At 39.4% G+C, this 12,062-nt stretch overlaps 2 protein-coding genes across 4 annotated transcripts in view; one reads left to right on the top strand and one right to left on the bottom strand.

The window, feature by feature from the left end:
• LOC145277606 (glycerate kinase-like) overlaps positions 1-5,979 on the bottom strand; it is a 73,019-nt gene extending 67,040 nt beyond the window's left edge. The window contains exon 1 of one of the 3 annotated variants that reach the window (XM_080129165.1): positions 5,831-5,979. The gene's annotated coding sequence lies outside the window, so the exon portion shown is untranslated. Of the gene's footprint in view, positions 1-4,103; positions 4,232-5,814 lie in introns of those variants that run through there. The other 2 variants (XM_080129255.1, XM_080129352.1) reach the window with 2 other exon arrangements.
• Positions 1,360-3,593, top strand: LOC145283287 (uncharacterized). Its single transcript, XM_080132271.1, has one exon. The coding sequence runs from the start codon at positions 1,492-1,494 to the stop codon at positions 3,508-3,510; it is 2,019 nt and encodes a 672-aa protein (XP_079988397.1). The 5' UTR covers positions 1,360-1,491; the 3' UTR covers positions 3,511-3,593.
• Positions 5,980-12,062: the final 6,083 nt, after the last annotated feature.

Raw genomic sequence — 12,062 nt, 5'->3', positions numbered from 1 at the left:
TGGAAGTATAATCCATAAAGAAAATAAACAACCCACCTTTAAAAGAGAAATTACGAGTTTTTTATATTTTATTCGCAGTTTCGTGTTAGGGGTGTTAAAAATTCCTACAAAAATTCTGATACACCTAAAAAAAAAAAAACGGTGCTTCTGCAGTTTATTCATGACATTAAAAAAATGGAAATATTAAAAAAAAAATATACATCGTACGTACTCGTCATGGGATAAAGTATTCATACAGAAAAAATCATTTAATTTAATCAGGTAGGTTTTTTTTTACAGGCGAAAACAAAATAAAAATATTTAATGACATAGAATCTCTGTAAAATAAGTGGGAAAGGACTGAAATATTTATCTAGGTATTCTTTTTTTTCACATTTAAAAAAAAATGAAGGCTAGCCCAGTGGAAGAGGTCACAAGTAGCCATGTGCTTGTTCACATTCTTTGTTAACATTTGAAATAAAGTCTATAAAATGAATTATTTTTGGTTTAATGATTAATATTTTGTTGGTTTTGTATTCAAAGTTGCATTATTGCTGAATGAAAGATGCCACCAAAGAAGCAGCAACAGGCTTTGCGAGAGAAAGTGGGCAAGATGCGGCAGTATCTAGCTGATAATTTTGCTGCTTTGCCCGACGACATGGACAATTTAAAGAATGGACACCTGCTCTTCATTCACACCGTCAATGGTAGATCAATCAGAAAGACTATAGACACTGTCATCGAAAAGTTTCCTTTCTCGATTACGTACGCTCAAGTCCAGTCCCTATTGAATAGAGCCAAGAAAATAAAAGATGTCAGTTCCGATAAAGGCATGAACAAGTATTCAAACCTGTGCAGTGAAGCCTATACTTTAGTCAAGCCCCAGCCCATGGAGGCAGTGTCATCCACACCTGTTTCATCAAGCAGTATCTGTAAGTAGTGTTTTTAAAAGTCTCTCGATTTATTAACTTTATAAATGAAATATGTCAAGGTCATTAAAGATTCCTATTTCTATTTCAGGTCAAGAGCACCTCCATCTCAATGAAGTTTCGACTGAAGAGCCAGTCAGTATGCCTTTAGACGTTTCCACTGAAGAGCCAGCACCTGCTACCCCTGACAAGAAAACTCCTACGGTCCGCTCATCTCTTCGGATAAAACACAACCTCACCCCACGTCGCCTGAAGAAGAGGCTGGATTATCTTTCGTTATCGCACTCCGCTATGAAAGAAACTCATCGAAAGAAACTCAGTGAAATGAAATCCAAAATTGACTTTCCGCGGATCAACAAAGTAAAGTACCTCAATCAGGATATCAATCGCCTCAAACTGAAGCTTACCGTGAAAGACAATAAGATTCGCGATATCAAAGCAAAATTCAGACAGGATTCTTTGGTACAAGAATTGGAAAAAACAAAGGAGAAGTTAAATAAAATGCGGCGCAATGTACAACGTCTTAAGGCATCTTCCTGCAGTGGATGTGTGTCGAGTGCAAAGGAAATAAAAATGCTGAGGGATGAACTCACTGAAAAAAAATGAAACTATCCAGAGTATGGAGAACGAAAAGTTTATCCTTGAGGAAGCGGTAGATGCGTTGAAAGCTGGTAAAATGGACACTAGTTTGTTGAAAGAAGGGCGATCATACTCGATGGACATGAGGATGTTTGTATATGACTCTATAGTGAATCATGTCCCTATGAATAACATCCCCATTCTCATTAAGCAATATGTGAAGAGATCTGGAGTTTTAGTAGAAAGGATTCCACACAGGAACACGGTTGAGATGATGGCCAGAGAACTCGGCATTGTTTCAGACTTTCAGGCTGCTGAAATGGTCCTGGAAGGGAACCACTTGACAATTGGTTTTGATGCTACGACACAGGAGGGCATACACGTGAATGCTGTGCATGTGACCAACAAAGAGGCAAGTCGTGTTCTGGCCCTAGACCAGTTGGCGGGAGGAACTGCTGAAGATTATGAGCTGCACATTACAGAGACATTCGACAACATCAGTGATGTCTACTGCAGGTTTTATGGCATGGACTTCAGTGAAACGCGTGAAGAAATTATCAAGCGCATAACCAACACCATGACAGACCGTGCTGCTGTGAACCATGCGACCATCCAGCGACTGGAGAATGCCTGGGGGACAAAACTCAACGAGCTGAACTGTAATCTACATCCTCTGGATACAATAGCAAGTTCAATGAGATCAAGCCTCAAGGCAGTTGAACCCAAGGACTTGAGTAAGCAGCTGTTCGGAACCAATTGCATAGCCAGTCAGCTTATGTTAGCAATCAATAAATTCCGTTATAAGGATAGTCGGGGAGACCCCAAAGGGTTCACTGCAGCACTTAGGCATGCTGGTCTCCCTAAGGGATTAATTCCGCGATATCGTGGTAACAGGCTGCATATCATGTTCTTGATATGTGGCAGGCTTGTGGAACATAGTAAGTTCTTTATAAAATTCTTTGAAGAAGGTTTGGTTTCTTGTGGCGGCCTCCAGACTGCCATCGCACATGATTTTAAAGAACCAATCACCAAAGTTGAACTCCAGGTCCTCGGCCTGCTTGGAATACTCCTCTCAGGACCATGGATGAGCTGCTTCTACACTGCCGCCGCGTCTGATATCAGCCATGTAGATGCCATTGGAGAGGTCAGGAAGGTCTTGGCCGAAGTGAAAGCTCTAGTTTTGAAGCCTGAAGAAACTCTGACTGCGACAAAGGACTTGTTTGGCAGGGATCTGAAGTTGGACAATATGCTTTACAAACTTCAGCAAACGCCTGTAGATCTTCCGATCTTCAAGAAGATGACAGTTTGCCTCACTGCGGCTGTGACGGTGCTGGAGAAGCAGTACAGCAGGTACTTCAGTCTGGACATAACCGAGACCCTGAAGAAAGAGACAGAATCAGCCAGGCTAAACAATATTGATGCAGAACAGGTGATGGGAATGTTCAGTGCTTTGAAAGACCACGCCCCCAATGCAACACTCTGTTACATCTCCTGTAGAATTCGAGCACAGAAAAACGGTGTTGTGGACTACCTTGACAGTCTTCCACAAGAAAAGAGGGACAGGCTGATTTCTCTTGCAATATTAATGGGTCGGAAAACCCACCTGGCAAAAAGAAAGAAGTCTGAGGAGACGAAGAGAGAAATAAGTAAACGGTTGGTCACAAAGCGGCAAAAGAAAGTGACATTTCAAAGAAGTAAAATCGAGGCAAAACTAAGGAAACCAGTCCTAGATCTAAGCACTGAATTTCCTGAGATGGAGGAGGAAGCTAGGAAGAGGACGAAGGACATCCTAAGTGGGAGAATTGTTGGACTCTCCATATGTCATATCTGGTTTGATGCGGAAACTTTGGATAAGACCGTCTATAACGGGAAAGTGGAGAAATTCCTAAAGAGGAGTGGGGGAGTTTATATAATTGGATACTGGGGTGAGGGAGAAAGCTACGAGGAAGATGCCGAGGATTTTGACATAAAAAAATCAGCATTAGCAGCAGACTTCATATGCGGGGATGTAATATTGCCTTAGTAATTGACTGCATCTTCCGCCCCAGCATCCCGCCTTTACCTCTTAATCTTGTAAATAATTCATTAATAAACTTTCAAAATATATTTTTCTTGTTCTCCATTCAATAAGCTCTCCAGTGATATTTGTCTTTTTGAAATCGGACAAGAAATAAGAAAGTTATGACAAAATAACTGTGAAAAATCTTGATATCGGTCACAACTTTGTTAAGGAAATCCATTGATTCTATTGTCAAAAATTAGCCTCAAATTTCAGCTTTAGAATTGTTGTAACTTTCTTATTATTTGTCCTACAGAGGTGGTTCAAGTATCATTAGAATGGTCTCCGCATACTCTTTCTGCTGAGCTGTTCCATTTTGAGATATGTAAACTTTGAATTTTTCTTTCACGTACCTATTTGTACCTATTCTATACTTCAACCTTACAGTTGAAGAAAAAAACAAATAAAACTTTAATTAAACTTGGAAATACGATTTAAAAAAATAGCGCGGATCACTCCCTGCACTAGCACCATCATTAATATTGGTGCTTATTCGGATTGGCACATAGTAGCATTTAAAAGTAAAGAAAATACAGAGATGTCTATGGTGTACGTACCAGTCACGGGACGAAGATGAAAAGTTCCAAAAATCACGTAATTCAATCAATTAGGTTTTTTGGCAGATTTGTATTTCAGTGCCCCTGCCCCAATCCCCATAGATCGGGGATTTTCAAAAGCGCAAAAAGAACAAGCACACCGCCAGACCGGTGTATAGGAAAAATGACTTCACTAAAAAAAAAAAAAAAAAAAAAGATTTTCTCTCAAATTTGTTCCCCTCTAACAGAAAGATAAGTCTTTCGATATTTGTTGAAAAAATTAATAATTTTATTGTTTGTATTTCCAAAATATATCGTTTTCAGTTCATTGAAAAAATATCTTTAAAAAAAAAATCATTGAAAAAAAAAAAGATTTATTTGTAAAACAATTTTTTTAGTTCATTGAAAAAAGAAAAAAATATATAAACATTTTTCTAATTTATTGCTTGTACTTTTATCTTATATCTAAAACGAAAAAAATCATTAAAAAAAAAAAAGTATACAAATATATCCATTTTTATGAATGCAGACTGTTGTCCGAAACGCAGTGAAACCCGTTTTTTTTGTTTTGTTTTTTTGTCGAAAAGAAAATCATATTACAGTAGCCACGGTATAACACCTAACGGTGGGTCAAATTTAAGCACTTTTGGAAATCCCCGATCTATGGGGCACTGAAATACAAAGCTGTTGTTGTTATTATTATTATTATTATTATTATTACTATTCAATAAAATCAAATTTTACTAATAAAATCTTCGAATCGGTGGACAAGGGCAGACAACTCTAATGCACGTGGAAATTCGTCTGTTACTTATCGGGAAATAACGGCAAATTTGTTTTGCGCAAATAATAAAAACAAACTACTTGATCTATTTTTGTGAGTTTTGGAATATACAATTTTCATTCCGTACAAGTAGATACAATATAAAAGTTTTTTTTATTTTCATTTTAAGTGCCAATCTGAACAAGCAGTTTAATTCTTACCAGTTTAAAAATATGCAAACGAACATGGGCCATGTTCGTTTGCATAAATAGGTTTACGCTGGGAAGAAAAAAAGACAGCCATGTTCAACATGGCTGTCTTTTTTTCTTCCCAGCGTAAACCTATTTAGTGCTAATGCAGAGAGTGATCCGCGCTATTTTTTTAAATCGTATTTCCACGTTTAATTAAAATTAATGTTTTTTAAATTCAATTGTAAGGTTAAAGTACAGAATAGGTACAAAACACCCCCCTCCCCATGTTAAGAATGGCTTTTTAATAACATTATTTCAGCACGGATCACTCTGCACGGCATGAGTACCCAGTATTTTTTAACTGGTAAACATTAATCAGAAATAACTTTTCCAGGACATCCATCGTGAAGTAGAACGATCAGCTGGTTAAGAAAGTAAACAAAGACACGCAGAATTTGAGATTAATCTTTAGTTTATATAAGAAAATGATCCTCCACTCTAAATTCTAAAAGGGGAAAATTGTTATTGTTTCGTTTTTTTTTCTTCTTCTTTTCGACATGTTGTTTTAGAATGTTCATGCGTAATCATCTAAGGAAGTAGAATCTCATTTTTTATGAGGGAAGTGACTTATAGGAGTGTATTTATGTGCTGCCGCTGCCTCTATTTCGAAAGAGAAACCCGAAACACAAAAATCACAATTCGCAAGCCTTGACACTTTAAACAATAAATGAAAGAATAACAAAAATGTGGGATAAATAATTTTAAAATAAATACGTACAAATAAAAATACTTACTATTATTTTTGTTAAACCGTGTTTACAAGAGATTTTGGTTTGCTTATCTTTTGTTTATCTCGACGGAAACCTCAAATAAAATTTTAAACACATTACTCCGCAGAAAAATAATCATAAAAGTAAAATAAATCAATCAATCAAAAAATGGTAGTTTAGACAAAAAAAAAAAACAACTGATTTTTTTTTTAATTTATTATATACATTTAAATCAATGAATATTTTTTTTAACAGACAATACAAGGGTGACGCAAATTATACTTGCTTTCATGATGACCACGTATATTTTTGAGTGCATTTATGACTTCCGGTAAATACAACTTCCGGTTTGCAAAAAGATGTTATTTCATTGGTGGAGTACTTTGAACCTTTTCACTGCAAAAACTTTAAAAAGTAAAAAGTATGTTTTTTTTTTCTGCAAGAATTTCACATACACAAACAAATAAGGGGGAAATATGTATGATGTACGTACACGTGATGACGAAAATATCATATTCTAAAAATCATATAAATTGATCAAGTAGTTTTATTTTTAATTAATAAAATCATATTCTATGAATAATAGAAAATCGGCTTTCTGACATTTCGAAAAAATATAAAAGAAAAGAAATAAAATAAAAGGAAACAACACAACATAATTCAATCTTGGAACATTTGTGCTGTAATGCCTGCAAATTGTTGCGGACCAGGATATAAAATAATTAATTGCTCTTGTGCTATTAATTCCATACTTAGTGGAGTGGAATTTACAGAAACAATTGTTGCGCAAGATAAAGCGTCAGCTACAACGTTTTCCTGTCCTTTTATGTACCGTATATTGGTAGAATATTGGGCTATAAAGTCCAGGTGTCCAATTTCTCGTGGACCATATTTGTCGACATGTGTGTGTAGAGCAAATGTTAGAGGTTTATGATCCGTATAAATGGAAAATTTTCTGCCCTCGAGGAGATGTTTAAAGTGCTTAATTGCAAGGTAAATTGCAAGTAACTCTCTCGAGAAAGTGCTATATTTAGTCTGCGCTTTGTTTAACTTGGCAGAGAAGAATGAAATAGGGGTCATTTTGTTGTCAGAAATTTGGTGAATGACAGCTCCTACTGCTATTTACAATGCGTCTGTCATAAGCGTAAGTTCCGTTGTATCGCTATCTTGGATATATGTAAGTTTGGTGAAGTTTGCCAAAGCAGTTTTTGATTGTTCAAAGGCCTGTAGGGCAGGTCCTTCCAAAACTAACTGTTGGTTTTTGGTTTGTTTTTTTTAACAAGACCGTTAAAGGTATGAGTAACGTGGAACAGTTAGGCAAAAAACGTCGGTAATAGTTAATTATGCCTACAAAATGGCGTACTTGTCTGACAGATGTCGGTAGAGGGAAATTCGAAATAGCACTTTTTCAGGCAAAGGGGAGATTCCATCCTTGTCAATTAAATGACCGAGAAATTGAACTTCCTGGTGGCCCAAAACACATTTATCAGTATTTAGTTTAAGACCGAAATGTGACAGTCTTTCAAAAGTTTGTTCCAGGTGTAGCCGGTGTTCTTTGAGGTTTCTGCTGGCGATTAAAAATATATGAATATGAACGGCAGACCTCTGAAAACTTTGTCAATCAAACGCTGGAAAGTTTGACAGGCGTTTCTCAACCCGACAGGCATCCTTAGGAACTCGTAAAGGCCAAATGGTGTGGTCAGTGCGGTTTTATGAATGTCTTCTGCGACTGGAATTTGAAAATATGCCTTAACAAGGTCCAGTTTGGAGGAAATTGTGGCGCCTTGGAGTCCATTGGCGAAGTCATGGATATGGGGAATAGGATATCTATCTGGAACAGTTTTTGCGTTTAAGCATCTAAAATTTCCACACAGGTGTAGGGGAATAAATAAGAGCACTGGATTACCGGTGTAGGGTAAGGAGTGAGGTCCCTTGAAAAAAGAAGAGGAGAGTCCGTACACATGAGGCACGGACGCAAAAAGTTCTTCTCCTAAAAGACAATGTTGGACAGGCAGAGTACAACTCTAGAATACAGTCCTTACTCCTCCCGTAAACCCCACTATTGAAGTGAGTAATCTTTTTACCTTAATGTTCTGAATTGCAGTGTTGTCATGTTTTCATGTTTGTTAATAAATTCTTGTCGTTTATACTTGTTGTACGTTTAGTAATTATTAAAGCTGGTCGGTAGTTTTGGGACTTGGAATAACCTAAACCCGTACCAACAGTGGTGACCCCAACTAGCAACATAGAATACGCAAAGCAACGTTTTTTTATGTTTTAATAACAAAAAGAAAATGCGTAAAATTAAAGTTTATTTTTAAATAAAAATAATCCATAACATGAATCCCGGCGTCAGAGTAGTTAAAAATAAATAAACAAAACATTTACGTACGTAAGTTAAAAATAAAAAAATAAAAAATAATGACTAGTTACGTTTCTGTGCCGAGATTTATTTTATACAAGTATCGTTACCCTTTCATCGGGATATTCACATTTTTCTCGCACAACAATATGGCCGACCGTGTCTTCTTCAATTTGCACGCGGCGCCAGTCTCGTGATTGGCTGATGTGAACACTACGTCACACTTCGTCTTCCTCTTGCTCTGTCCCTACTATTACTACTATACGGTGTCATCTAGCTAACTGTCGCTATAAATAAATAAATAAGATAAAAATAAATAATAATAATAATAATAAAAATCATAAATAAATGTGAAATGGCGTCGCCCACATTCAGTTTGATTCCAACGGATGTACGGAATGACCCTGCTTTGTTTTTCGCACAGCTAGATTTATATTTTCGACAGAAAACGATATCAGGACAGACTGAAAAGTTTTGCCATGTGGCGACTATATTACCTCAGGATGTTATCGTCAAGGTGAGAGACCTAATTATATCTCCTCCCACGGAGAAACTATATGACAGCCTACGACAACTGCTGTGTCAGTTTCAGCACACAGGCGAATCTCACAATTATTAGAACAGGAAACAATGGGGGATAGCACACCGTCACAGTTTCTAAAGCGCCTGCAGAAGTTGGCTGAAGGGACAATGGACAATAATATTGTCAAACACATGTTCCTACAGTGCATACCAACCGAATATAAGGTGGTAATAGCTGCACAAGATGAATCTATGCCAGTGGAACGAGTGGCTGAGATAGCCAACCATATTGCCGATATAATGTCGACACGGTCGTCAACGGTGGCTGGCGTTCAGACATCGGAGAAAGACGAGCTACTCTCCAAACTAATGGAGGGACAGACCAGATTGGAAGCTTGCATGAACAAAATGGCGGAGGACATCGCGAGACTTACCCTCGAGAATAAGCAAAGGCGGGGGGGATGCGCGCAGCCACTCCAGAGAACGGAGACAGGATAGAACCATTTGCTGGAAGCACAAGAGATTTGGGGAGAAGGCAAATTCCTGTATCCCACCGTGTAGTTACAAGAGTTCGGGAAAAGCTTAAATCGACAGAAGAATGTGGCATCAACTGTCGGTGCATCTCGTTCAGGCCGCCTATTGTATGTGGTGGACAAAAACTCAGGTACGTCCTTTTTGGTGGACAGCGGGGCACAGTTGTCTCTCATTCCTGCGACTGCAGCCGACAAGAAATCCCCTCCCTGTAAATTCACACTACGAGCTGTGAATGGCTCGTTAATACACACATATGGGGAGAAGTGTATGGACCTTAATTTAGGCCTGCATAGAACATTTACCCACATTTTTATAGTGGCGGATGTAGACAGTGCTATTTTAGGTACCGATTTTTTACAGATGTTCGGTTTGGTGGTGGATATAACAGGCCAGTGTCTGAAAGATCCAGAAACGCATCTCACAGCGTGTGGGGTAGTTAGGACTGGTACTCCATTGTGTCCAGCAGTGGCACATGCAAACCAGGATAACGATTTTCTGAGTCTCTTGAAGGAATAGCCTTCAATTTCAGTGCCTTCTTTCCATAGGGACGTTTTGCCACACTCCACCACACACTATATCGAAACAAATGGTCCGCCCGTTCATAGCAAAGCTAGGCGCTTAGCACCAGAAAAGGTAACAGCGGCCAAGGCTGAATTTCAGCAAATGATGAAGTTAGGCATAGTTCGCCCTTCAAAGAGCGAATGGGCTTCACCTCTTCATCTTGTCAACAAAGGTGTTAACACATGGTGGGCATGGGGGACTACAGAGCACTGAATGCAGTCACTAAACCAGATAGATACCCAGTACCACATGTCCAGGATGTGACAGCAGTGGCTCAAAATAACCGTTTTTTTACAAAATTGGATTTAATTCGAGCATATCACCAAATACCGGTGGAGCCCGAACACATTCCTAAAACGGCTATCATCACCCCATTCGGGATGTTCGAGTTCATGCGAGTTCCTTTTGGGTTGCGGAATGCAGCACAAACATTCCAATGGTTCATAGACCAGGTGTTGTCAGATTTGCCATTCGTCTGTGCATATATTGACGATGTACTTATTGCTAGCCAAACTAGAAAGGAACACATCGGTCATGTGCGACATGTCTTCGAACGTTTGAAGCAATATGGGATAGTCCTAAACCCATTAAAATGTGCTTTTGGTCAATCCGAAGTAATTTTTTTAGGACACCATATTTCAGAGGGGGGAATATCCCCATCACCAGAGATGGTCAAGTCCATTCAAAATTTTCCTATCCCTGCCACAATGAGGCAGCTGCGTCAATTCTTGGGGCTGATAAACTTTTATCGTAGGTTCTTACCTCACTGTGCACGAGTACTTTTACCATTGACAAGTTTGTTGTCAAATGTGAGGAAGTGTGACATTGTATTTTCAGAGCACGCGGTAGAAGCATTCAACAAGATCAAGGCTATGTTGCAGGAGACTGCAAAATTGTCTCACATCCAATCCAACCAGGAGCTGTGCCTAGCAGTGGATGCATCCGCAATTGGAATTGGAGCGGTCCTACAACAAAAATGCAATGCGGACTGGAAACCCATTTCCTTTTTCTCAAAAAAATTAACAGAGACTGAGAAACGCTATAGTACATTTTCCAGAGAGCTGTTAGCTACATTCTCCGCGATACGCCATTTCCGGCAGCTCTTGGAAGGTCAGCAGTTCTATATCCTCACGGACCACAAACCCCTGTTAGGCGCTTTACAGTCTTCCTCGGACAAATATTCTCCCAGAGAGATTTGCCAGATGGATTATATCCTTCAATTGACATCGGATATCCGGCACATCAAGGGAGCAGACAACATCCCAGCAGACACCTTATCGCGGGGAATTAATTCCTTCCTGTTGCAGCCGGCAATTGACGTCGATACCTTAGAACAACAGAAGGATGAACATTTACAAAATCTCCTGCAGAATAATCCAACTTCATTGAACCTAGTGACAATTACCAACCCTACCAGCCACACAAAAGTTGTGTGTGACACAAGCACAAACAAACTGCGACCATACGTTCCAGCATCGCTACGCAAAGACATATTTAAGGCAGTATACGGTCTATCGCATCCAGGGGCCAATGCCTCTGTAAGGCTACTAACAGGCCGATATGTCTGGCCGTGAATAAAAGCTGATACAAGAGCGTGGGCGAAAACGTGTGTGGAGTGTCAAAAAGCCAAGGTCGGTCGTCACACGCGGGCTCCTCTGGGCACGTTTCCAGTTCCAGATGAGAGATTTCAGCACATTCATATCGACATCACCGGACCATTTCCGACATGTGAAGGTCAGTGCTATCTGCTGACATGTATCGACAGATTCTCACGCTGGTTTGAAGCTCTACCGATGCCAGACATGACGGCATACACAACTGCCAGGACATTCCTTGCTGGCTGGGTGGCCAGATTCGGTGTACCACAAAATGTTACATCAGACAGAGGTCGACAGTTTGAATCAGACCTTTTTCATAAACTTGCAAAACTTTTGGGCACCAAGAGTATACACACCACGGCTTATCACCCCCAGGCAAACGGCATGGTCGAGCGACTACATCGCAGTCTGAAAGCCTCCTTACGGGCACAGCTTACGGACAATACAAGGTGGTTAGAACATCTGCCACTAATATTGTTGGGACTGCGGACAACGGTGAAAAGAGATATGGAGTGCTCAGCAGCAGAGGCTCTATATGGAACCATATTGCGGTTGCCAGCACAATATTTTTTTGAAGCACCAAAAAAAGTTATGGACATGACAGCGTTTGTCGACCGGCTAACAACAAAAATGGCCAAGATGGCATATTCTCCCTCAGGCTCGAATAGGAACATGGTCC

The sequence above is a fragment of the Euprymna scolopes genome, chromosome 1 (genome assembly GCF_053919585.1).
Source record: "Euprymna scolopes isolate OS-2025 chromosome 1, ASM5391958v1, whole genome shotgun sequence".
NCBI classification, from domain to species: domain Eukaryota; kingdom Metazoa; phylum Mollusca; class Cephalopoda; order Sepiida; family Sepiolidae; genus Euprymna; species Euprymna scolopes.
This window is presented reverse-complemented; position numbering and strand designations above follow the sequence as displayed.

Excerpts from the sequence above, each read along its gene's own strand:
- LOC145283287 (XM_080132271.1), top strand. The coding sequence starts at position 1,492 with ATGAACTCACTGAAAAAAAATGAAACTATCCAGAGTATGGAGAACGAA.